This window comes from Elephantulus edwardii, unplaced genomic scaffold, assembly GCF_000299155.1.
Source record: "Elephantulus edwardii isolate Elephantulus edwardi_28Jun2011 unplaced genomic scaffold, EleEdw1.0 scaffold00281, whole genome shotgun sequence".
Classification (NCBI taxonomy): domain Eukaryota; kingdom Metazoa; phylum Chordata; class Mammalia; order Macroscelidea; family Macroscelididae; genus Elephantulus; species Elephantulus edwardii.
Genome location: NW_006400031.1, coordinates 1,079,487 through 1,105,086, shown reverse-complemented (window position 1 = coordinate 1,105,086; position 25,600 = coordinate 1,079,487). Strand labels below are relative to the sequence as shown.

At 40.9% G+C, this 25,600-nt stretch overlaps 1 protein-coding gene across 1 annotated transcript in view; it reads left to right on the top strand.

Moving 5' to 3' along the window:
- Positions 1 to 25,600, top strand: part of CLSTN2 (calsyntenin 2) — a 611,561-nt gene that overhangs the window by 392,140 nt on the left and 193,821 nt on the right. Inside the window, exon 6 of the mRNA XM_006900346.1 lies at positions 25,034 to 25,219. Coding sequence (XP_006900408.1) covers positions 25,034 to 25,219 — 186 coding nt within the window. The remainder of the gene's footprint in view (positions 1 to 25,033; positions 25,220 to 25,600) is intronic.

The following is a 25,600-nucleotide window of genomic DNA, read 5'->3' as shown; positions in this document are numbered from 1 at the left end:
TGGACTGCCAAGAAAATGAACAGATCCATCGTAGAGAGGATTAAACCAGGCTGCTCCTTGGAGGCAAGGATTCTGGGGCTTCGTCTGACATACTTTGGACATGTTGTAAGGAGAGACAGGTCCTTGGAGAGGGACATAATGCTTGGGAGGGTGGAGGGACGGTGCAGGAGGGGAAGGCCCTCTATGAGGTGGATTGATTCAGTGACTGGGGTAATCGGGATGGGAGTATCAGAGGCAATGAGATTGGCACAGGACAGAGCACGGTTTGGGGCTGTTGTACACAGGGTCGCTGTGAGTCGCAAACGACTCGACGGCACATAACAACAACAACAACAAGATCCAGGCTTAAGATGGAGGCTAGCCACAAAAAGGGGTCTATATGGTCCTCTCAGTGTTCTTCGTTCTTTTTCACTCACTGCAATATGAGGAACAAATCACAGACACTTACTTTGGAGAAACAGAGACAGCAGTGTAGATTTTATAAAACTACTTTTTTCATCTCTGTATTATAGATCATATTGGTCGAAGAGACCATTTTGGCTTTAATCCTGAGAAGGCGTGGGGACATAGAGGAGATTTTGATGAGAGAGAGCATCGTGGTCTACATATCTTTGGGGTCCCAAAGGCTTATATGAAGGCAGAAGCCAATTTTGGCCTGGAAACTATAGATTTGATCCTAGAGGTGGTCCTTGGAACAGAGGAATTGGACAAGAAATGCACAGAGATTTTGATGACCGCAGAAGACCCTGGGAGAAGCAGAGGGATAGGGATGACAGGGATTTTTATTTCTGCAGAGAAATGAATGGGAATTGACTTGAAAGAGACAGAATTCCCAACACTTGAGTTCTACTTCCCCATGCTTGAGTTTTTGATTACTTCTCAAGGAAAAGGGGATAATAAGCCTCAGGTTAATAGTGAAAATACAGAAGTTTTCTTTCAATGGAGCATTGGCTCTTGGCCCTACTGGTCACAAGAGAGTTTAGAGACATGGAGCTAGGTGGCTATAACACTAGCAATGCCATAGACTTGATGGGGAAACTACTCACTTCCCCATTAAAGGGCTACATTGAATGGAATCCCCTCCATGACCTTGATACATGGAGAGCCTGGATTGGCTGGCCAGGCTTGTCATGAGGTAGATTGACACAGTGACTGTAACCATGGTCTTCAGTGTGATAGAGATCATGAGGTTGGTGCAAAAATAGAGTAAGGTTTCAATCTGATTCACTGTCAATTAAACAGCACATAGCAACAACAACAACAAAAGAAATGAGAGACTCCACAGGAGATGCAACAAGAAGAAAATGCAATCAGCTCAAGAGAGTCAGACTACTCCTGAGCCCCAGAACCTTGACACAGTTTCCTGTTATAAATCACTGCTGCTATTCAGCCCTCAAATATTTATTAGAAGCTATTGTGCTCCAGGAACTGTGCATGGCTCTGGAGATTTAAAAGACAACAGAACAGACGGGGGGCTCTGTTCTTGTGGAGCTCAGGAAAGGGAGTAACAAGACATGCAAACAATTGGAGCAATAAATGAGTAATTAAACCTAAGTTTGGTACCAAGAAAACCAGAGAAGGCTCTAAGAAGGCAGGAGATTTAAGCAGTCCAGCCCAGTTCAAAGTTGACATTGAATTTTATTTAGTTTGCCAACTAAAAGCAATCCATTTGCATGAAGCACAGAGAACAACAAAGCAACAATAAGGCCCAAAAGAGGATCTCAAAGGGAATTCATTGGTCTCACCTAGTTGGAGGTGGTCAGACAGGATGAACGATGGCTCTGTGCGTCTTTACTATTCTACAGTTCCTGGGCATTCCCTCTGGCTCCAGGAAGACACAGGTTGAAGCCGAGACAACAGAGTCCAGTCCATTGAAAGAAGAGATACAGTTAGCTCTATATTAAATAAGCAAAATTAGTTGGAACCACCACTGTAAATGCTACATAGACTTTTTAGACTACTTTGTAAGAATGTATGCAAAGTCTTTGACAAACTTGACTTAGATCTGTTATGTCTGTTATGATCAGGACTGGAATCTTGACCTCCTGCCCCATCCACATTCCTCAGACCTCTGTGACTCTCTGTCTGCTCCTATCTGCACCCATACCAGCAGTTCTAGGAATGCTCCCTTACTGAAGAACTTTCATTGTTTTCTACCTCCACACATACTGTTTCCTTTAAAAGATGCCTTTGTAATTGTAATCTTCAGAAATTCCATCTTTCTAAGATGCTTGGTAGAGTGCTGGTGACCAACTGCTAAGTCCATGACTCATTAAACCTTCTCTACTATGTGAGAGAGTTCTGGTGGCTTAGTGGTAAGAAGCTGTGCTGCAATTCCAAAGGTATGCAGTTCAAGGCTACCAGCTGCTCAGTGGAAGAAGGGCAAGTAATCTCTTCCTGTGCAAGTAACTGCCTCCGAAAACCCACCAGAGGGTCAGCTGTGGGTCACTTCCAACTCATGGTACACAACAATAACAACTATGTTAGAATCTGTAACAAACCACCCCTCACATCTCAATCAATATATTGCATTCTGTAGAGTCTAAACCCACCCATAGCTGACCTTCTAACAGGTTTTCAGAGGCAGTTAATGGTAAGGGAGGAGACTGTCCATCCTACTGTGGAGCAGGTGATGGCCTCGAACTCCATGCCTTTGGGATCGCAGTGCAGCTGCTTGCCATTAGGCCACAAGGATTTATTTATCTTTCATTATTACTTGTGGCCAACCTATTGGTGAGTTTCAGATATGTCGGTCAAGTATCTGTTTGATAGATCTTTTCATTCTATGACCCAGGCTGATCAGAAACCTGTCTCTGGAAGGTGCAGTTCTTATGATAGGAGTTTATAAGAATACCTAAACTGTACATTGCCTCTTAAAGCCTCTGCTCAGATCTTTCCCCTATCATTACTGCTCACATTTCTTTAGTCAAATCAAGAAGCATAGCCAGACCTATAATGTTAAAAAGAATAATAAGCCAATCTCACCAGAACGTCACCTTGGTCACAATTTTCTCTTCTGTGTGCCTGTGAAACACACATATGTCTTTCCCCAGAACACTGCATCTAACTTTTCAAATCATAGTATCAGGTGTCAAGTCCAAAGTCATGATGTGGTGAGACTTCCTATTCTCTAATTGCTAAAGCTCGTGAGTGAGTGAGTGGGGAAGTTTATCATCTGACATTTTCTAAACCAGTAGAATTCTAATCTGTATCCAAATCACTTTGAGGAATTGATTAAAATGATAGATTCCAAGGCTTTCCTTTTAAAGGGACATTCCCCGGAAAGCTTGTGAGATAGGGCTCAGAAATCAGTATCTTTAAAAGTTTTTATTATTATTCTTCTGAAGCCAAAGTCTACATAACTACCTCTAAAGTCCCCTACCTGTCTGTAGAATGGAGATTGGGAGTTTCAATTTGAACCCCATGTAGACGATCTAGCGATTGTAAAGCTTGTGAACTGGGAAGGATAGAGGTGAATCTGGTGTGAAATAATCATGAGGGACTTCCTGGAAGAGGAATCAGAAGTGCTGTGATTAATCAGTGATGACCAATATACAGAGAGAGAGAAAGAGAATGGAAATAGGAAGCTGGTACAGAGATTGATCCAGGTGAGAAGTGAAGATGGCTGTAGATTAGAGTGAAGAGACTGCTATTAGGAAATAGTCTCAAAATTCAGAAGCCTTTTAGACCTATGGGGGGAAATTGGAAAAATTAATAACAAATTAATAAAATTAATAACAAATACTAAAACCAATAACAAATTACTAAAATTAATAAGAAATACTAAAAACAAGCCTAATTTTAAATTGCTAAGTTTGACAGATATACAATCACTCTATCAAATAGCCATGTTGCAGTTATGTGCCGTTGAGAGGTTTGTGACTCATAGCGACCCTGTGTACAACAGCCCTGAACCCTGCTCTATCCTGAGCCAATCTCATTGTCTCTGACACACCTACCCTCATTACCCCAGTTATTGTGTCAATCTATCTCATCCAGGGTCTTCCTCTCCTGTGCTGTCCCTCGACCCTTCCAAGCATGATAATCCTTTCCAAAGACTGGCCCTTCCTGGCTATATGACCAAAGTATGTGAAACGGATTCTCAAAATTCTTGCCTCCAAAGAGCAACTTCGTTTCACCCTCTCCAGGACAGACCTGTTTTCTTGGCAGTCCATGACATGTTCAAAACTCTTCTCCAGCACCACAACTCAAAGCCATCAGTTTTTTCTTACAAATTGCCATAAAAGTGCCTAAATGCTTACCTCCAATTTCTGTGCTGGCCTCATAGCAAACCTAGAAATATATTTCCAATTCAGGCACCAGTCTGTAAAGCACTGTCCTAGAATAAGGCACCATGTGAACCCTCCATAAACCTGTCATGTCTTAGACTTGGATCATCCTTCCAGCTGGTCTCTTCAACAAGCTATCATCATGTGTTATCTTTACCTTAATGTTACAGACTCTCACAGGTGACAGTGAAGACCCAGGAGTGTAACTTAGTATAAGCCACAGGTCTCAGCCAGGCCTTGGGCAGAAGCTGATGCCCACCAAGTTTCCCAACAGCTCTCAGGAGAAGATCTTCAAACGTCCACTGGCATAAGGACTCTGAGGATTACCAGAAAAGATACTAGGGTCTTCTCAGGCTGGGAAATCAGAACTGATAGGATCGCTTTGGGGGGAAAATGCCTTTTCATTTAAACTGTCATCAGGAAATGAGAGAGAAGTTCATGAACAGAGCAAAATGCGAGGACCAATGTTTGAGTGCTTCATGTGACATGTATTGAAACATCAAGAGGGACTAATCAGGTTGAAGGCACATGATGTTTCCAAGTTTGGAGTCATATGTGAGTGTAATTTCATCACACACTCATCCACAGAAGATCAGATTTTGTGTGCTTGTTCCTGGCACACAGTAAGTGCTCAACAACACTACCAGTTGTGCTCATTTGAAACTTATCATTAGATCAAGAAGCTGTTGCCCAAACAGAACAAAGGAACACTACATGGACTAAGATCAGGAAAGATGTGTGTCAGAGTTATTGCCCTTGTCCATATCTATTCAATCTGTACGTGGAGCAATTCACTTGAGAAACTGAACCTTATGGAGAAGAAGTGGAATCAAGATTGGAGGAACACTCATCAACAACTTGTGCTATGCAGAGATAACATGACCATGTTTACTGAAAGTGAAGAGGATTTGAAACACTTGCTGCAGAAGATCAAAGACTACAGCCTTCAATATGAGTTCCATCTCAATGTCAGGGAAAAAAATCCTCACAACTGGACAATGGGTAATATCTTGCTAAATGGAGAAAAGACTGAGATCACCAAGGATTTAATTTTATGTGGATCCACAATCCACAGCCATAATAACAGCAGCCAATAAATCAAAAGATGTGTTACATTGGGAAAATATGCTACCAAAGACCTTTACAAAGTACTAAAGAGCAAGGATGTCAGTTTAATTACGAAGGTGCACCTGATCCAAGCTATTTTTAATTTTTTTTCCCTATGCAATCACTTGCTATGCATCAGAGAGCTGCATGATAGAAGGAGAACTGATGCCTTTGCACTGTGGTGTTGGAGAAGAGTATTAAATATAGCATGGACTGCTGAGAGAATGAACAGGTTTGCCCTAGAGAGGGTGAGACCAGGCTGCTCCTTGGAGGAAGGATTCTGTTGCTTCATCCGACATACTTTGGACATGTTGCAAGGAGGGACCAGTCCTTGGAGAGGGACATCATACTTGGGAGAGTGAAGGGACAGCATAGGAGAGGAAGACCCTCGATGAGGTGGATTGATTCAGTTACTGGGGTAACGGGGGTGGGTGTGTCAGGGACAGTCAGATTCACACAGGACAGAGCAGGGTTTAGGGGTGTTGTACATAGGGCCGCTATGAGTCACAGTTGACCCGATGACACATGAAAACAACAACAATGTATAAGAAAGTTGACAGAAGAAGTGTGCCTTTGAATTGTGGTGTTAGAGAAGCGTTCAGAATCTCTTATGGGCTGCTAAAAGAGAGGACAAGTCTGAAAAAGTGTGGCAACTGTACTCATTAGAGGGAAAGATGCTGAAACTTTTTCTTACATACGTTGGGCAAGTTATCAGTAAGGGCAAGTCCTTGGAAAAGTGCATCATGCTGGGAAAGATGGAAGGTCTGAAAAAAAGAGAAAGACCCTCAGCTAGATGGATTGATGCAGTATGTTTAGAAATGGCCTTGAACTTAGAGATTGTGAAGATGGTGCAGGGCGGGGCCAGGTTCAGATCTCATGTTCACAGAGTCACTGTGGCTCATAACAACTCGATGGAACCTACCAAAAACAATAGCACTGGTAGATTGGAACAAGATATGTGTGAGCTCTGTGTGGGTTAGCATCACGACTCTGAAGCAAATCAGAGCTCCCTGGCACACAATAAACAAACTAACAGACACAAACTCAATGCATCACCATCAAACTGGAAATTACTCACAGCCGACCCTTGGAGACAGATGGGCTGTATCTCCTCCTGTGTAATTTACAGTCTCTGCAAATCTACTGGAGAGTTTGCATGAGTTGGTTCTGACAGCAATGAGTTGAATGTTGCGTTTTGTTTTCCCTTGTTATTTGGCAGGGAGCTCTGACAGCTTAGGAAGTAGAGAGGTTTGCTGTGAATACAAAGGCCACAAGACTTCCCCCAGTTCAAATTCCTTAGCAGTATCACAGAAGAAGAATGAGTGGCCTCTTCCCTTATGAATTACAGCCTTACCAGCCCAAGGGAAAGTCACTTTGAGTTGGAACCAATGAGGATATTCTGTGTCGGTCATGTTTCAGCCATGCGCAAGTTGTGCTTCAAGGTGGCAATAGCCAGAAAGCCAAAAATACGTCTCAGAAAGAGATGGACAGGGAGGGGAGTGGTCGGAGTGGAGGTGGGCGCTACCTCTTCGTGGTGAGGCCTCTTCCAGGGAGATGAGGGTGAAGTGAAACAGAAGCATCTGCAGGAAGGGCAGGGCTGATCAAGGCAGGGGAACAGCAAAACACAGCAGCCTTGAGGCTTAGCCGGAGGCCTGAACAGAAGATACTGCCCCTTCCCTTCATTTCTTTCTAGTTAATAGAAATATTTCCCTTTTTCAGTGGAAATTAAAAGAGTAATGAAATGCTCTTGTGCAAATGAAATATTGTTAAGGGAAAAAGGCCAGTAACAAAGAAAGCTAAGGGATTCCTTATATTGATAATTGCAGTCAGAATTTGACTTTTGTTTCTCTTTAAATTAAGCTCAAGTGTAATTGTTCTGAACTAGAGAAGAAAAAGGCACATAATTTAATATTAATAAATGTACACATTAATTATGTGCTAGCAAAAGGGCTAAGTGATTTACATTATCATCTCATCTAAATCCTGAAGAAAAGAACTCTGAAGTGAATAATATTTCTCAAGTTTGTCTGAGTAAACTCACACAGAGATAAAGGAAATTTTTTGGCTGGGGTAGGACATTAAGTGGCAGAATTGAGAATCAGCATGATTCTGATTCCTAAGTCCTGGTTTCTGGAAATTCATTCTTTCGCTTCTGTTTAGGGCAGTTGAGTAATATCCCCATTCCACAGATGAAGAAACTGAGAGTTAGAAAGATTACAGAACATAACCATGGTGACACATCTAGAAAGACAGAACCAGCTACATAAGTTTTGGGCCACAGTTCTATTTTTTAGTGTGGTACTGATATTTTGTACTCATATGACCTTGTTGTTATTGTTGTTGTTGTGTACTGTTGAGTCGGAACTGACCCACAGCTGAATGAAGGGACAGCAAAAACCCCAATTTTTTTTTTTTATAAATCCCCATTAATGCCAGAAGCAGAAGTGGCCATAAAAATTCTTAGCTTAAGGCAAACACGAATGCCCTGGGTAAAGTCTTGTCTGTCCTTGCAAAGTAAAGAATTAACTAGTGTCTACGTGATACAGAAAGAGTAAAGGTGGGCAAAGTAGCTAGTCCGTCAAGAGGTGACCCACATGACTGATTCCCCAACCCACCAACCATGAGCTCAATCCTCCTGCCCCAACAGAGCACCCAAAAAATGCTATAAAAGCAATTGGTAGGGGGGACTTGGGGCTTTTTCCTCCGCCACCGTCTTACGGAGGGAGAAAGTCTCCACATGTGGAATAAATAAATGCTCTTGAAATTTTCAGACGTGTGATTGGTTCTCCTTTGAGGGGCATTTTGTGGGCAGAACACTGAATCCCTGACCAGTTTTCAGAAGCAATCGCATGGGAAGAGATTGCCCATCCTTCTCCCATGGAGCAGCTGGAGAATTTGAACCATGTGCCTTCATGATTGCCATGCAACTTCTTGCCACTAGACCACCAGAGTTCCCTAGTTTAAAAACTGTTAAGAATTTCAAGATAGAAACAGTTCAGAGTTCAGCTATGTGCAGGGCCCTGCTGAGAACAAAGCCGGTCTCGGGGCCAGGATTAGATGCTGAACCTTTTCCACTCTTTCCTGCTTCTTCCCAGCTGGCTCTCCTATTTCACAGCCATAAATCCATGACGTTGTTATTATTGTTAAATGCCATTGAATTGTAGAAGACTCATAGTGATCCTTTGGATGAAAGACCTGGACACTTGTATAATTTCTATCATTTCTTCATGTTCATAGAGTTTCCAGAGGCAAACCATTTCAGAAGTGGATGCCACTCTTGCTTCTAGGCTTGTTTTAATTGCGAAGCTTCACCAAACCCTGCCCATCATGGGTAACCATTATCACATTTGACACTTGAGTGTCACAGTGTTTAGCATCACAGCAACCATGAGTTACCTCTGTACAGCAATTCACAGATAAAATGATAACAACAAAAATATTTAAGAAAGGAGGAAAATTTTGTCCTTAGGCTGCCTGGCATAGGTCTTGACTCTACCACCAACTAATTGGTTGTGTGTCCTTCAGGAATTGACTTAACTTCTTGCCAAACCTTTCTTCTCCCCCAGTAGTTCTTCCCTCCCAAAGCTACTGGTGCTGGCCAATAGGAAGTCTGCCAGAAGCCTTTCTCTCACCTCCCCTAAGGTCACGGGGAGATGGCTAGAGCTTTACCAGTGTGTCTACAGTAAAGTCTAGCACTTAAGTACCCGGTGGATTCACTCAAAGGGGCCAGAATATGGAAGCCTAATAAACAGATTAATCCTAGAGAGGGTTAAACCAAGCTACTCTTTGGAGGCAAGGATTCTGGGGCTTCGTCTGACATACTTTGGGCTTGTTGCAAGGAGGGACAGGTCCTTGGAGAGGGACATCATGCTTAGGAGGGTGGAGGGACAGCACAAGAGGGGAAGACGCTCTATGAGGTGGATTGATTCAGTGCCTGGGGTAATCGGAATGGGTGTGTCAGAGGCAGCATGATTGGCACAGGATAGAGCAGGGTTTAGGGCTGTTGTACATAGGGTCACTATGGGTCACAAACAACTCGACGAGACATAACAACAACAACAACAACAATAAGCCTAGTGGCGTGAAGCTGCCCTGCAATCTCCAGTGCATGGAGTTCGAGGCCACCAGCTGCTTGGCAGGAGAAGGATAGACAATCTCCTTTCATGCCATAAAATACCTCTGAAAATCCGCCGGAGTGTCAGCTATAGATCGGTTCCTACTGTTCGGTGTTGTTGTTGTTGTTGTGTGCCATTGAGTCATTTGTACTGTTCTGTACACAACAACAAAAATAGTCAATGTTTACTGAAGATTCAGCGACTGTCAGACACTCTACCAAATGTTTTACAATTTTCCTCTCACTGAATCTTCACAAAATACCCATGAGATGGACGTGTCCCTTTCCTCCATTTTATAGATGAAGAAACTGAGGTACAAATAGGTTAGTTAAATAACTTGCCCACAGCGCACTGAAGTGGGTGAGAGGAGATGGCAGGATCTGAACTCCTCAGTCGAGACTTCTGTACTCTCCTTTTAGCATTTCAGTCCTCAGGAGAAAGATGGGCAGTTTCCTTCCATAACTGTTTATGGACTTGGGATTCCTACAGAGGGAGGAACTGACATTGATGGCAATGATTGTTCTGGTGTCCAAGTCAGGCCTGGCTACTAAGGAGCTCGTCCCTAAAACAGGAGACGATAGCCCAAACCCTCAAACTCTTTACCCTTAAGTGAATTCATATTCATAGCACCTACTAGAAAGAGTTGAAAGGTCCTGTGAGGTTTCTAAGAATATGAATCTTTACAGAAGCAGACGGCCACTCCGTTCTCCTGCAGAACAAGTGGAATTGAACTACTGATCACTTTATTTTTTTTTATAAATTTTTAAAAATTAATTTTAATGAAAATTTACAGAGTCTTAGGACTTCCATTCATTCATTATTGCACTTTTCCCCCTGACCACGCCCTCTCCCCAATTCACTCTTCTTCTTGAAAGTAAAAGAAAAATTCTTTCATTATTATACAATCCCTCCCCCCAAGTCCACTGTGCAGCCTTTATTCTGGACTCCCATCATGACAATAATACTTTATTTTAACAGCAGTGTGCTTAGCTTCTGCCCCTTTTTCAGGAACGGGAAAATCCAGGGAAATGTCAAAAGTCAACTTTCATCACTACCTTCCAGCAAGGGCTACAAGAATCTTTACTATGTCCATCATCCAAGAGCTACAATCCTAAGGACCCTTGTAATGTGGCCCCCAAATTCCTTCGTGGCCCCGTCTCACCTTGGAATCCCTTGAAGCCCTTTCCCAAGTACATGAGTATACGTGTCTTGAGATTAACCAGGTTGGGGGGTGGGGGGTGTCACTTTTTATTTCATGTCATTGACAGCTCTGGAGTTGTGAGAGGAGAGGTCCTGGGGGACCAATTCCAGAGCCCTCTTTTGCCTGCTGGGTGTTCCCTCATTCTAAAAAGTATACTCAGACTGCCGTAACCCATGACATTACTATTAGGGCTCTGCAGAGCCCTTTCCTTCCTGGAATGGCTACTGAAATGATCCAATCACAGGAAGCAGCAGCTGTGACTGTTTCTCTGGCAAGGACTTGAAACTGCTCTACCTCCTTTCCCAGAAATAGTTATCAGCCCACTTCCCTCTCTTGTACAAAACATCTATGAGGATCCCACTCCCCAAATTCCTTATAAGAGAACATAAAACCCCTTTCTAACTTTTAGTGGGAGCTGTTTTTATGCCTAAGAGCCAGCCTGGCAGTTTCTCCTCAATAAACTGTCATCTTTCTTGGCCTGAACTGGGTTCTGTCCTTCCTCAGCAACCTTACAATTATGCTCACAACCATCAGATAGATTCTGTGTCCTGAGGACCCTCCATTGGGTTTCCAAAGCCATAAATCTTTAGGAGAGGAGACTGATTGTCATTTGCCAAGAGGCTGGCAGATTCGAACTGCTCACTTGACAGTGTCCCAACACAGGATGTCTCTTGCTATCCCTCTAAAAATCAAAACAACATATGAAATGCTGCCTTCAAGTCAAGTCCAAGTCACGGTGACTCATGGTTTCTGAGGCTATAAATCTTCGTGAGAAGAGACTTACTTACCATCTTTCTCCCGTGGAACAGCTGGTGGATCTGAACTGTTGACCTTTTCATTGGCAGCTTGACACATTATCCACTATGCCACCAGACCACCATATGCTATCCCCCTAGTTAGCATAAAGTGTGTCTTCCTCTGTTCTTGAGGCCTGATAGTTGTTCGTTCATATTTCTTGAAAGAAAAAAAAATCTGATGCATCAAAGTTACTTGCTATGCATGAGAAAGCTAGACAATGACTAGGGAGGATAGAAGGTGAATTGATGCCTTCGAGATGTGGTGCTGGAGAAGAGTACTGAACATACAATGGACTGCCAGGAGAACAGACAGATCCATCCTAGAGCAGGTGAAACCAAGCTGCTCCTTGGAGGCCAGGATTTTGAAACACTGTCTGACATACTTTGGACATGTTGCAAGGAGAGTCTAATCCTTGAAGAAGGACATCATGCTTGGAAGAGTGGAGGGACAGCATAGGAGAGGAAGACCCTGGATGAGATGGATTAACTCAGTTACTTGGGTAATGGGGAAAGGTATGTTAGAGGCAATGAGGTTAGCTCAGGATAGAACAGGGTTCAGAGCTGTTGTACAGAGGGTTGCTTTGAGTCACAAACAATTTGAAGGCGCATAACAACAACAATAAAATTCCTTAAAGCTGGCTTTGTCTGCCACTGCACTGGAATGAGAACGTCTTCAGCTTAAGGATCTTGTTTGTCCTCCTCTATGCCGAGGGTTCTGCCCAGTACATAGTAGGTGTTCAGCAAAAATAATATGATGTGACTTGATAAAAACATAACATAATATAACATAGCATAACATAACAGTACACACACATACAAAGTTACTATTGCTATTTCAACTTTTAGTAGTTGGGAGGACTTAAGGATTTATAGGAACCTGCTGTGTGGGCTGAGCTTAGAAGGAGCAGGAGACGCCTGAACACGTACAGTTAAGGAAAGAAGAGTATCTTTTCCATGCCTTTGTCTCTCCCCCTCCTCATCATTTCTGACTGGAAAATTGTAACAATAGGTCTGAATGTATTGGATTACAAGAGTCCCCAGAGCCCGTGCTCTCCAGAAGTCTAGGATTAGCGCTTCCCCCCGCCCCTTACCTTCAGGCATCTACTATGAATGTTCCAATTGATTAATATTCTCCTGATAAGAAAACATATGTTCCCCAAATTTAACATGAGTTATAATAAAATCATCATGTCTCTAAATCCTTAATCCACAGAGAATGAGTCTAAATCTTACTAGCATCCAATATTGGCTTTTTCTGGAATACTTATGGTGTAATTGAGGCCTGAATATTAAAACAGAGGGCAGTCGGCGTTCTTTTTTTTCATTTAAGAAAAAAAAAATCGAACCAAGACTGATAAGCCAGTTCCTAAGCTCTTCAATTAACGAAAAGGATTTTGTTATTGAATAGGACAATTCTGAGAAGTTTAGGAAGCTTGTAAATTAAGAGGTGTCCAGAAGCTATGATAGGACTTTAATGAGGAGATCTTTGTTAGTACTGAAGAGCAAGGGTGTTAGTCTGCAGACTAAGGTGTGCCTGATTCAGGCCATGGTCTTTTCAATCACTTGCTATGCCTCCAAGGGCTATACAATGAATAAGGATCACAGAAGAAGAACTGATACCTTTGAATTGTGGTGTTGGAAGAGAGTCCTGAATATATTACAGATTGCCAAAAGAACAAATGATATATCTTGGAGGAAAATGCAGCCAGAATGCTCCTTGGAAGCAAGGATGGCAAAGCTTCATCTCTCATACATTGAGCATGAGGTTAGGAGAGGTTATTCTTTGGAAAGGAACATCATACTTGGAAAGGTGGAGGGTCAGGGGAAGAGAGGAAGACCCTCAACCAGGTAGATTGGCGCAGTGACAGCAGCAACGGGCCCAAGTGTGTCAGAGCTGATGAGGACGGAGCAGGGTAAGATTCGGTGGGTTGTTCAGAGGATCATTGTGAGTCACACTTGACTTGACATTACCTACAACCAATAACAACAACAAGGTTAGGTCCTTTCATATATTGCCTCCTTTAACTCTCATGACAAGTCCATGGGAAAGTGTGATGATGTCACTTGTATACATGGGGGTGTGTCTCTGAGTGATACCAACAGTGATTACTCAAAATCAAGCCTACTAAAGGCTTGTCTCAATGTCACCCTGTTTTGAGACAGACCTATATGCTTCTGAAAAATTAATCATTGAAAACCCTCTGGAGCACAATCCTACTCCTACATAGGAGTCACCATGGGTCATTATTGACTCCATAGCAGTTGGTTACAGATGAGGCAGAAAAGTCCACAGGACTACAGCAATGTTAGCCTATAGTTGACTTTATTTTTTTTTAATAGCCACTACCTTCACCTCCTCTTTTACCTTAGGTCTCCAGCTACCCTAACTGCAAACATGTGGTCTTGCAAATTATCAACCGCTGTGAGATTAAGTTAAAAGAAAAAGAGTGCTTCCCACACTGAGGAGCTAGACATGTGAGGGAAGGGGGGACAAAACTTTCAGGAGACTGGAGCACAACCTGGTGAGAGTGAGACTCTCAGTGTAACCAGAGGAGCACTGAGATAAAGGCTACTGTAAAAGGTTTTGCTTGTGCTTGCCAGATAATTAATGAGATGATGACTTAAAGTTGCTCTGAGGCAATGATTTGGATTTGACTGCTGAACTGAAACCAGAGCCTGGACTAGAGGAATTGTGCCTAAGGACGGCTGAGCTAAAACTTGGATTTGCATTGGATATTTTTGCCTCCTCCAGTTTCCAACTTCCTTCCCTAATAAAGCTCATTCTCAGTACCACAGCTGTGAGTCTGTGAGTCAAAAATAAATAAGCAAACCTCTTGTTCCTGACATGACTCTAGAGGCACCATGGGCTGGGCTACAGACTCTTTATTTGCTTTCTGCTGAAGCGGTAAGGGGCTGTGCTATTCTTGCTCCCTCTGGCCCTTTCAGAGAGATTCTCGCAGCCCTAGGCCTAAATGTCCCATTTTCTTTTCCTTAAACAACTACCATTTGGCAAAGTTGAGATTTACGCTCAAGTCTCTCCTGTCTTTTATGGCATGCAACCTCTTGCCCCGGACAAATATCTCTCAACAATAAAACAAGATGATCCTTTGCTAACATTTGGAATCTTTTAAAATCTTTTTTTAAATAAGTCAGTGAAAACCAAGTATTCAAAAATGAATCTGTAAAAAGTAATGGTGGAGCTCAGTGCAGTAAAATTCTTCTGAGTTGTGGAAGAACTTGTGAAAGCCTTTGTGGCCTCGGGAAATGACATTGAGTTTCCCCTATGGCTTCCCTATCTGTGCATGTAAGATGGGAAAACCTATTCACTAAGTTATTAGACTACTCATAAAAGAATGAGCATGATTCCTTGGTGCCTTGTGGGGGAAAAGATAAGTCCAAACCAAACTGGTTTCATCAACTCTATGTGTTCACAAAAATACCTGTGATCATAGTGTTTTCAATGACCGCTATTTCAGATGTAGATTTCCAGGTCTTCTTCTGAGATACCACGGATGGACTCAAACCTCCAACTTTTCTGTTACTTGGTAAACACAACCCTCCAGCAGCTGCTGTGACCTTTTAAAAAAATGTTTAATATTTTTTATTTTCCTTAGTAAATATTAACTGCTGAAAAGCAGCATCATGGAGTCTACTTAGATAAAAGCAAAAGCAGTTTATTAAAGAATATAGATGGTTCAGGATGGAGAAACATCCATTATAAGGAGAGTGAAAATATCCATTCCATTGAACCAGAAAAAGGGGACATTCTTGTACTGTTGGAATAGGAACTAAAGCTGCACAGTTCATAATGGACTTAAAGACCATCAGGGGAGTTAAAAGCAGGATTATTCACAATAACAAAGGGACAGAAACAGCCCAAGTATCCATCAACAAACAAATCAAGAGAGAAACTGTGATATAGTCACACAATGGAGTACTTTTTACTCAAAATTGGGGGGCGGGAAGTAGGAACTCATAAAACACTAGACAACATGGGTGAATCTAGAGGACATTATGCTGAGTAAAAGAACTTAGTCACAAAGGGACACATACTATATAAAATCACTATTGCAAAAATAATATAAGGTTATTGGGTGAGGAGTGGCAGAGAGAGCAGAAAGAGAAGAGATAGGTAAACACTACATTAGAATAGGCGAAGGGAAGGTCAATCTGAAATGAATGGACTATCAGACATTATGTGTATTGCAATTAACAATCAAAATCAGGGCCTACATTACTGATTGAAGTGGGGGAGAGGAAATAACATCTGTGTTTCTTTTTTAAAAATCAGGTTATCTGAAATTGAGGTTTTGGCAGAGATGAATATTTAACAAGAGCGTAATGTCAGTAGGACTCAAAGATACAATTCAATCTATTACAGGGTAATCCCAGGATGGCAAAAAGAGGCTTTTCTGAGAGCCTATTAGCAAAATTGCTTCCTCACTCATGTGTGTTTCTGGAGGTCCATTGTAAAAAGAGATTGATTATGTCATGCACCATGACCCTCTGCACATAAGCCATCACACACCTGGCACCTGTGTGACTTCAGTGAAAAAACCTTTTAAGAATAGAATGTGATGCCCTACACCTGGTAGACCTCATTCAAAAAAATGATTCTGTCTTTAGGGTAAAGGGCCAGGTCAGCATCAAGGTTAAAGGAAGTGCAGTTCACTGTTGAAAGGCAGCTTTTGGAAATATGGATTGCAGATTCCATTGCTAAGATTTTCAAATGGAGTTAACACTCGACTTTGGGACCACTCCATTTACACACAATAAGTGCCTCTGGATTCAAATTTGTATGTTTGTTGTTGTTATGTGCCCTCGAGTCGCTTGCGACTCATAAGGACCCTATACACAACAGCTCTAAACCCTGCTCTATCCTGCACCAACCGCACCACCTCTGACACACCCATCCCGATTACCCCAGTTACCTTATCAATCCATCTCATAAGAGGGTCTTCCCCTCCTGCGCTGTCCCTCCACCCTCCCAAGCATGATGTCCTTCTCCAAGGACCCGTCCCTCCTGGCAACATGTCCAAAGTATGTCAGATGAAGCCCCAGAATCCTTGCCTCCAAGGAGTTGCTTGGTTTAATCCTCTCCAAGATGAATCTGTTTGTTTTCCTGGCAGTCCATGGTACATTCAGTACTCTTCTCCAGCACCACAGCTCAAAAGCATCAACTCTCCTTCTGTCCTCCCTAGTCATTGTCCAACTCTCTGATGCATAACAAGAGATTGCAAAGACCATGGCCTGTATCAGGCGCACCTTAGTCTCCAGAGAGACACCGTTGCTCCTGAGTACTTTGGAGAGGTCCCTAACAGCAGACTTTCCCATCGCGATACACTTTTTGATTTCCTGACTGCTGGTGCCAAGAGTGTTGACTGTGGAGCCGAGCAAACTGAAGCTGTAAACAATCTCTAATTTAACAGCTACTGTATGTATTTAATGTTTACCTTATATTCAGTGCTTTAAATGGTTTTGTACAGTTTGTCTTTTGTTTTTCAAGGAGAGGAGCCAACTGGGGGTGGGGTGGGTGGGGAGAAAAGTGCAACAATGAATGAATGGAATTCCAAAATCTCTGTAGATGTTCATTGAAATTAATAATAATAATAACAATAAAAAAATTTGAATGGTAGTTACTAATTTAGGGAGTTACACTGGTAATCCAAAGATCATGCCTTTCTGGCGGTTTCCATCCACTCTTAGCTCTTCTGGAGGAAAACAGACAATCTCGTCCCAAGCCATTCACAGCCTCAGGAACCCAGTGGAGAGTCAGCTACAAGTTGGCTTCAACTAAAAAGCAATAAGTCTCACTCTGAGTTCCTAATGTACAGAAAAATAAAGGGAATGTAAGTGATTTCTTTAGAGTTATACAAATCAGGAGGTATAAGTGTCTAGACTTAGACAGTAAATGTGAGAATTTGGATCCATGTTCAAGATGCGCAGAATTTAGATACTACATTTTTTAATTTTATTAATTATAATGACAGTTTACAGAGATTTAGGGTTTCCATTCATTCATTGTTGCTCTTTTCTCCCTGCCCACTCCTTCCCCCCAGTTCACTCTTCTCCTTGAAAAGTAAAAGAAAAACTCTTTCATTGTTATGCCATCCCTTCCCGCCCCCCAAGTCCACTCCATTGTGCATCCTTCATTCTGGACTCCTATCATGACAATAATACCCAATCATATATCCCTTTTAAACAGTTCTCTCCTTCATCTGTATCAATGCAGTATACATCCTTTTTAACCATTGTCTTAGGATGAGCTCTCAAGAGAAGCAAAAACTAAAAAAGCAGTGTCATCCCGTGCAATTTTGTAGATTTACCGCCTCAGATTAAATAGAGCTTGGCTATGAGTCATTTCCAAGTAGGCAACCATAAATACACACATGGTTGTGGTTAAGTGCAGTGAGCTCCACTTGTGATTCATAGCAAACCTGTAAACAACAGATCTTGAACCTTACTCTAACCTGCAGTATCTTCACAATCTCTGTCATGTCCAAGTCCATTATTGTCGTCACTGTGTCAATCCATTTCCTTAAAGGTCCTTCTCTACTTCTCTGACCCACTTCTTTCCCAGCATGATGTCTTTTCCCAACCACTGGTCCCTCCTAACAACATGCCCCAAACAAATAAGATGAAATTTCACCATCCTTGCCTAAAAACAGTCCTGGCTACACTTCCTCCAAAACAGATTGATTTCTTCTTCAGTACAATTCAAAGACAAGAATCGTTCTCTAGTGTTCTCTATTCATTGCCCAACTTTCAGACGCACAGAAAGCAAGTGAAAATACTTGATGTAGACTTGGTGCATACAAGTCTTTAAAATGACATCCTTGCTCTTTAGCACTTTGGTCCTTGAGAGCAAATTTTCACAATGTAACGTGACTTTTGATTTCTTGACTGCTGCTACCACACATGTTGATGGTAGATCCAAGTAAAATGAAATCACTAATTTTAATCTTTTCTCCATCTATCATGATGTTATCCACTGCTCCAGTGGTGAGAAATTTTGGTTTTTTTGATGTTGAAATGTAACCTATGTTGAAAACTGTACTCTTTGATCTTCCCTAGTAAATTCATCAAGTCTTCCCTTTCTGTAAGCAAGGTTATATCATCTTCATAAGGCAAGTTGTTGATAAGTCTACCTCCAATTTTAATGTCACATTATTCTTCATATAATCTGAGTTCACAAATTCTTTTCTCCCCATACAAATTGAACAGATATGGAGAAAGGATACAGCCCTGATGTACACCTTTCCTGAATTAAAAACATTCAATATTCTATTCTGACAACTTTGTTTATTTATAGGTTTGGTATCAGCATAATTAAGTTTCCTGGGTTTCACATTTTTTCAATATTAGCCGTAATTTGTTATGATGCACACAGTCAAATACCTTTGTATAGTCAGTAAAATACAGTGAACATCTTTCTATTTATTATTCTCTGCTTTCAGCCAAGATCTATCTCATATCAACAGTGATGTCCCTTCTTCCACAGCTACTTCTGATTTTAGCTTGATTTTCAGTTTCCTATCAATGCACTGTTTCTGCCATTTACAAGTCAGCAAGATTTTACTTCTATGTAATGGTCATGATATTGTTTGTTCATTTCCATACTCTCTTAGATCAACTATATTTGAATGGGAACAAATAGGAATCTCTTCCAGTCAGTTGAATAGCTAGCTGTCTTGCAAATTTGTTGACATGAACTGCTGAGCACATCTAGAATGGCATCTTTGACCTGAACTATATAAAATAGTATTTTGTCTATCAGTTCTGGGGCCTTGTATTTTTCCAGTGCCTACTGGAAAGCTTGGACTTCTTCATTCAGTACTACTGGGTTTTGATCAAATAATATTTCCTGAAGTAGTTCAATGTTAACCACTACTCGTCTCTCAGTTTGCTGTACTGTGGTGGATTCAAACCGTGTGCCTTCAGTATTGCAGGGCAGCTTCTTGCCACTAGAACACCAGAGCTGATATTGTCTATGATTTCCACATTCTGTTGGATCACTTTGGTTTTTTGATGGGATGGGACAATATAGATCTCTTCCAGTCAGTTAGGCAGATAACTATCTTTCCTCTTTGTTGATAGAGACTGGTAGGAATTTCCCAGGTTACTCCTCTTTCTTAAGACACTTCAACTGATATCCCAACAATTCCTTGGGGCTTATATTTTGTCGGTGCCTTTAGTGTAGCTTGGACATCTTCTTTCAGTACTGTTGTTTCTTGGTGTAATGTTATGTCTTGAAATGGTTCCATGTTGGCCAATTCTTTTGAGTACAGTGACTGTGTATTGCCTCCATCTTCTTTCGATGCTTCAGCCAAGATTTTGGTCTTAGAATCCTTCCGTATTGCAACTTGGGGCTTGAATATGTTCTTCAGTTCTTTCAGCTTGAGAAATTCCAAGTGTGTTCTTCCCTTTTTATTTTCCTAATTCCAGCTTCTTGGACATTTCATTATAATACTTTGTCTTCTCTAGCTGCCCTTAGACTCTGCTCTTCAGCTGTGTCAGCATTCCTTCCCCTTAGTTTAGCATCTTTGCTCTCCTATGCAGGTTTCAGAGTCTGTTCTCCAATCCATTTTTGTCTTCCCCCTGCCTTTTTTCCCTACACTGCCCTTTTGTTTTCTCGTGGATTATGTTCCTGGTGTCATTCCACAATTCATCTGGTCTTCAGTTACTGGTGTTTAAGGCACCAAATCTATTCATAATATTTTTTTAAAAATTCAGTTGGAATATATTCAGAGTCATATTTTGATTCCAGCAGACTTGTTTAAATTCTACTTAACTTGGATTTGAAATTGCATGTGAGTAGTTAATGGACTCTTTCACAGTGAGTGCCTACCCATGTTTTGACTGCTAATACTGAGTTTTTCCAATGTCTCTTTCCAAAGCTGTAGTTAGATTTCTCTGTAGTCCATCAGGTGGAGCCCATGCATATAGTCTCCATTTATTATTTTTAAAAATATTCACAACAAATAATTAATTTATTGCACAAAATTCTGTCACTTGAGCTCCAGTCTCATGTCTGCCACCAGGCTATATTTTCTAACCAGTAGTCTTTCTTCTTTGTTTTCAACTTCTCTATTTTAGTCACCAATTACAATTATTGCCTCTTGCTTGCATGTTTAATCAAATTCAGACTGCAAAAGTTGGTAGAAATCCTCAATTTCTTCATATTTTATGATTATTTCATGATTGGTGCACACCTTTGAATAATGGCTGTATTAACATGACTTCCTTATATGAGTATGGATAATGTCCTATTATTCACAGCATTATATAAAAGAATAGACCTTGAAATGCTCTATATGGTAATGAATGTCACACCATTTCTCTTCAATTTATCATTTTTAGCTTTATTGTTGTTGAGTCCCTTTAAGTCAGAAGCAAGCCATAGCTGACCCACACAGGCAGTGATTGTCCATCCCTGCAAAGCAGCTGGTGGACTTGAACTGCGTGCCTTCAGGATTGTAGTTCAGTTTCTTACCACTAAGTTACCAGAGCTCTATCTCAGCTCACTAATGCGCTCCAATGTCATTGTTGACAAGTTCGTATTCTCCTACATTCATAGTTCGTACATTCCATGTTCCAAATATTATTAGATGTTTGCAGTTGTTTACCCATATTTCCAGTCTTGTCACATCAGCCAATGGAAGGCCTTCATTTGAAAGATGTTTGAAATGGAGCAGATAATAATGATGTGGGTCAAAATGATGGATAACAGTAAGAAAGTTTTACTCCATCTGCTCATTATGATGGACTGTACTTTGAGGAGGGAGCTCTTCCCTGGTCACATTTGGAGTGCCTTCCAATCTGAGGACTGGGCCGAGCACTATATCCAACAACATTCTTCCATTGTCCATAGAGTTTTTCAAGGCTTGTTCTTTTAGAAGAGGAAACCAGTCCTGCTTTATTAGCCTACGAGAAAGATCTGCTAGTACAATTGTTTGTCAAATATGTACAACAACCACAAAAGCCAAAGATGAAGAAAGTGAAAATTTCTACCAACTTTCATTCTGAAATTGCTCAAACATGTAATCAAGCTGTATTAAAAACAATTGGCGACTGAAATGCAAAAGTTGGAAAGAAAGATGGGCTGAATGTTGGAAAATAGGATCTTAGTAACAAAAATGTGGCTGGAGATGATGTGATAGAATTTTGTGCAATGAATAATTTATTAAGTGCACATGATTTAAAAAAACATGAACAAGCAGAAGGGTAAGGATGGGCAGGGGTGTAATCATAAGGTGGTACACTGTGATGAGTAGAGGGAGGGGTAGATAAAGAAAATGGGGAAGATCTGGCATGAAAAACCAAGGTATAAGAACTTGGGAAATAAACCAGTTAACATTTTATTAAAAACAAAACAAACATGAACAATAATTATACACATGGACTTCACCTGATGAACTACATAGGAATCAGATTGATTATATATGTAGAAAGAATCCTTGAAAAAGCTCAATACCAACAGTCAAAACCAACCCAGGAGCTGATTGTGAATCAGACCATCAATTAATTTCTCATATGCAAGTTCAAAATGAAAGTGAAGAAAATGAAAACAATCCATGAGAACAAAAAAAAATACTATTTGAGTCTCTCCCAGCTGAATTTATTCACACACACACATGTACAAATATACGTTTTCATTGTTGTTAAGTGCTGTTTAGTCAGACCCATCTCATGGCTGACCCTCCAGTGGGTTTTCAGAGACTGTAAATGGCACAGGAGATTACATATCTTTCTCTTGAGAAGCAGCTGTTGGATTCAAACCTCCCTCCTGATTATTTCAGAAACTGCAAATGTATGGTCAATGGGTAGGCAGGCTGCTGATTCAAGTCTAAATAACCAGAGGTACTAAAACCAAATGAAGGATCCAACATCCATGTCCATGTATAATTGACATCCAAGATGAAACTCAACTTTCAACTCTGGTGCTTTTCATAACAGATCCCATCATAGAGTTGATTGCATTTATGTAGTATGTCACCATAGAAATTATTATTTTACATCAGATCTCATTATGGAAATGGATACACCATAACTCCCAAAGATTGTTGTTATTGTTGTTGTATACTGTCAAATTGGAACAATGCATAGCTGATTTTCCAGTAATTTTTCAGAGACAATTAATCAAATGGGAGGTGATAGGCTATCATTCTCCCATGGAGTAGCTGGTGAATTCATACCATACACCTTCAGGACTGTAGCCCAGTTTCTTACCACTAAGCCACCAGAGCTTCGAGGTAGCTAAGTTGATAAGATAAGTCTTCATTCAACCACCATATTGTCCTATTCTCCAGGAAATGAGACTAAACGCACATTTTACACAGCAAAGTCTGAGTCTGAAGTCCAGGACTTCTTATCCCAAGTCCTTCTCAAAGAAATAGAAGATATTTGTGTGAAGTTCCTATTCTCTCAAGGACACCATGCTCTGAAAGCTTCATCAAGCTCTTTTATAATCTGCTTGCAGTTTTGTGTCCTTCTCATGAAGCCTCAAAAACAAGCCTCGTGAGGTCACTAAAGCAACTGACACTTGTGATGCCCCTACCTTTCTCTCTCCTACCTAAACATTTCTTTCTATTTGCTCAGAAAGCACCGTGTTCTCCCTCCAAGGCTTTATTGAGGGGACTGGAGACTACTAGGGTTGTGCCCTTTTTCTTATTTTATTTCCCTTCACTATTTGTTTATGCTTATTATAATTTTTCACTCCTTTAAAAAAAAATCATTTGGAGCAGAGTTTCTCATCGAAGGTAAACAATCGAAAGTTTTAGGTGAGAGGGAGAATCTTACTCTAAAGGAGCCCTGTCCATCTCTGGCATTGGGATTCATAAAATGATACTACATATAAGACATGATTCTTGATGGTACAAGTTCGCTCCTCTACCCCTACATCTGAATTAGGTTGTGGCCCAGCTTCTCTCAGAAATATATCTGCACAGAGCGTAGAATTCTCACTGCTGACAGAGCGACACTGTATTAGCACTCACTGTGAGTCTTGCCTTGAATTGGTTCTGATTTTCAATTGCTGCTATTACTGTATCAATCCATTTATGTATACACTCACTCTTAGTGTTTATTTTTGCTGATTGCCTTGTTCCACTTCAATTGTGATTTTGTTCTTCTCCAATGCTTTATTGTCTCCAATTTCATTTCCCACTAAAAAGTAGTGACAGGATCACCACTGATATCCTGCAGTAAGTCACATTCCTAAATGTTTGAAGGGAATTCCTAACACCTAACCTCAGGTAATCCTGAATGACAGTTCTCTTTTGTTTTGTGGAAGACATGTATAGCTCTAAAAAAAAAAAAAATTCACTGAGTTTGGCAAAAGCTTACAATAAAAATTACAGACTTTAGGAGGGTAATGGAGCCAGCGACAAACACTCAAAATTTCATTGGTGACACATAAAAAATGAAAGAAAAGATGCTTCTCAGTCCTATATCATCTTCATGATCTTTAACATGTTTACGTTGATCGTCATGGCCATTGGGTCTGCCAAGGTTCTTCTCAGTTATGGTTTTTGTTGTTTTTATTTTTCTACTCGTTTATTTACAAAATTAAAATACAAATTTGAACAAATTCTTTCCATTTCTCTCATTCCCCCCCCCCATCAAATTGTACATCCCAATGATTAATCCCGCCTTCCCCCTGCACATCCACATCCCTTTGCTTCCAGCCTCTCCAACCCCTCCTGGATCCTTATACTCATTCTACAATAACGATCTTATACAATATTTATCCTTATGAAACTGAACTAGTTCACTTGGCATAATGTTCTTCAGTCTCTCCCAAGTTAGGTAAAAATTTACAAAGTTATCGCTCCTGCGTACTGTATAGTATTCCACTGTGTGAATGTACCATAATTTCTCAATCTATTCATTTTGGCTGTTTCCATATCTTCTGAGTTAGAAGACTCATCTTCGAGTACTATTTTGGAAAATAATCCACTGTGACTCACAAGGTTCTTCTCTTGGACTAACTTATAGAAGTCACTCTCTTGGGGTTTCTTCCAAATCTGGAAGCTCTACTGAATCCTATCCACCATCGGTGACCATGCTGATGTTCGGAATACCAGCAGCCTAGCCTCCAGCATTAAAACCAATTTCCTGGGAGTGAAGTGGTGTCTCCTTTTGGTTCTGATTCAATTCCTCCAATTGTTGGTGACGTTGAGCATCTTTTCATGTGCTCTTTGCCTGTCTACATACCCTCACTTTGTTATGGTCTTTGGATCTTAAACATGACAGTTTATATTTTTATAAAAAAATATAAGTCTTGTGTATCTATTTCTATTTTATTTTATAAGTCTAATGTATCTATTTTTTTTTCTTTAATTTCTCATTATTTTGGTGTCACATATTCTACTATTTTTTTCCATCAATGTTATGGAACAAAATAAGTATGAATGACTGGCAAGGAAAAAAAAACCCACACACTATGCTATGTAAACATTTACACAAAGCAAAATAAAGAGATGTAAATAAAGAAATAAAGTCACTTCTTCCCTTTTTATCCAGATTGGACCAAAAGAATCGAATATCAGCCCGGCTCCGGCAGTCTGCCTTTGTTTCCCAGCATCCACCTGGAGACATGTGATGGGCCTGTGTCCTCCATTCAGATCACGATTGAGCTGCAGACCAACTACATCGGCAAAGGCTGTGACCGGGAGACCTATTCGGAGAAATCCCTTCAGAAACTGTGTGGTATGTTTTTCTGGTTATATTTTGTTTTTCATAATTTATTCATTACTGTTGTTATGTGCTGTTGGGTTGCACCCTCCTCATAATGTAGCTGACCCAGAGGAGGTAAATTGCTCTGAGACTGTGCACTTATCTCCCATGGAGCAGCTGGTGGGTACATTGGAACCACATGCTCTTTGAGTTGGCAGCACAATTCCGTACCCACTAGGCCACCAGAGTTCCCTTAACATGTGTTATTGTTATGTGCTGTCAAGTCGCCTGTGACTCATAGCGACCATATGTACAACAGCCCTAAATCCTGCTCTGTCCCTTGCCAATTTTATTGTCTCCGACATGCCTATCCCCATTACCCCAGTGACAGGATCAATCCTTCATATATATATA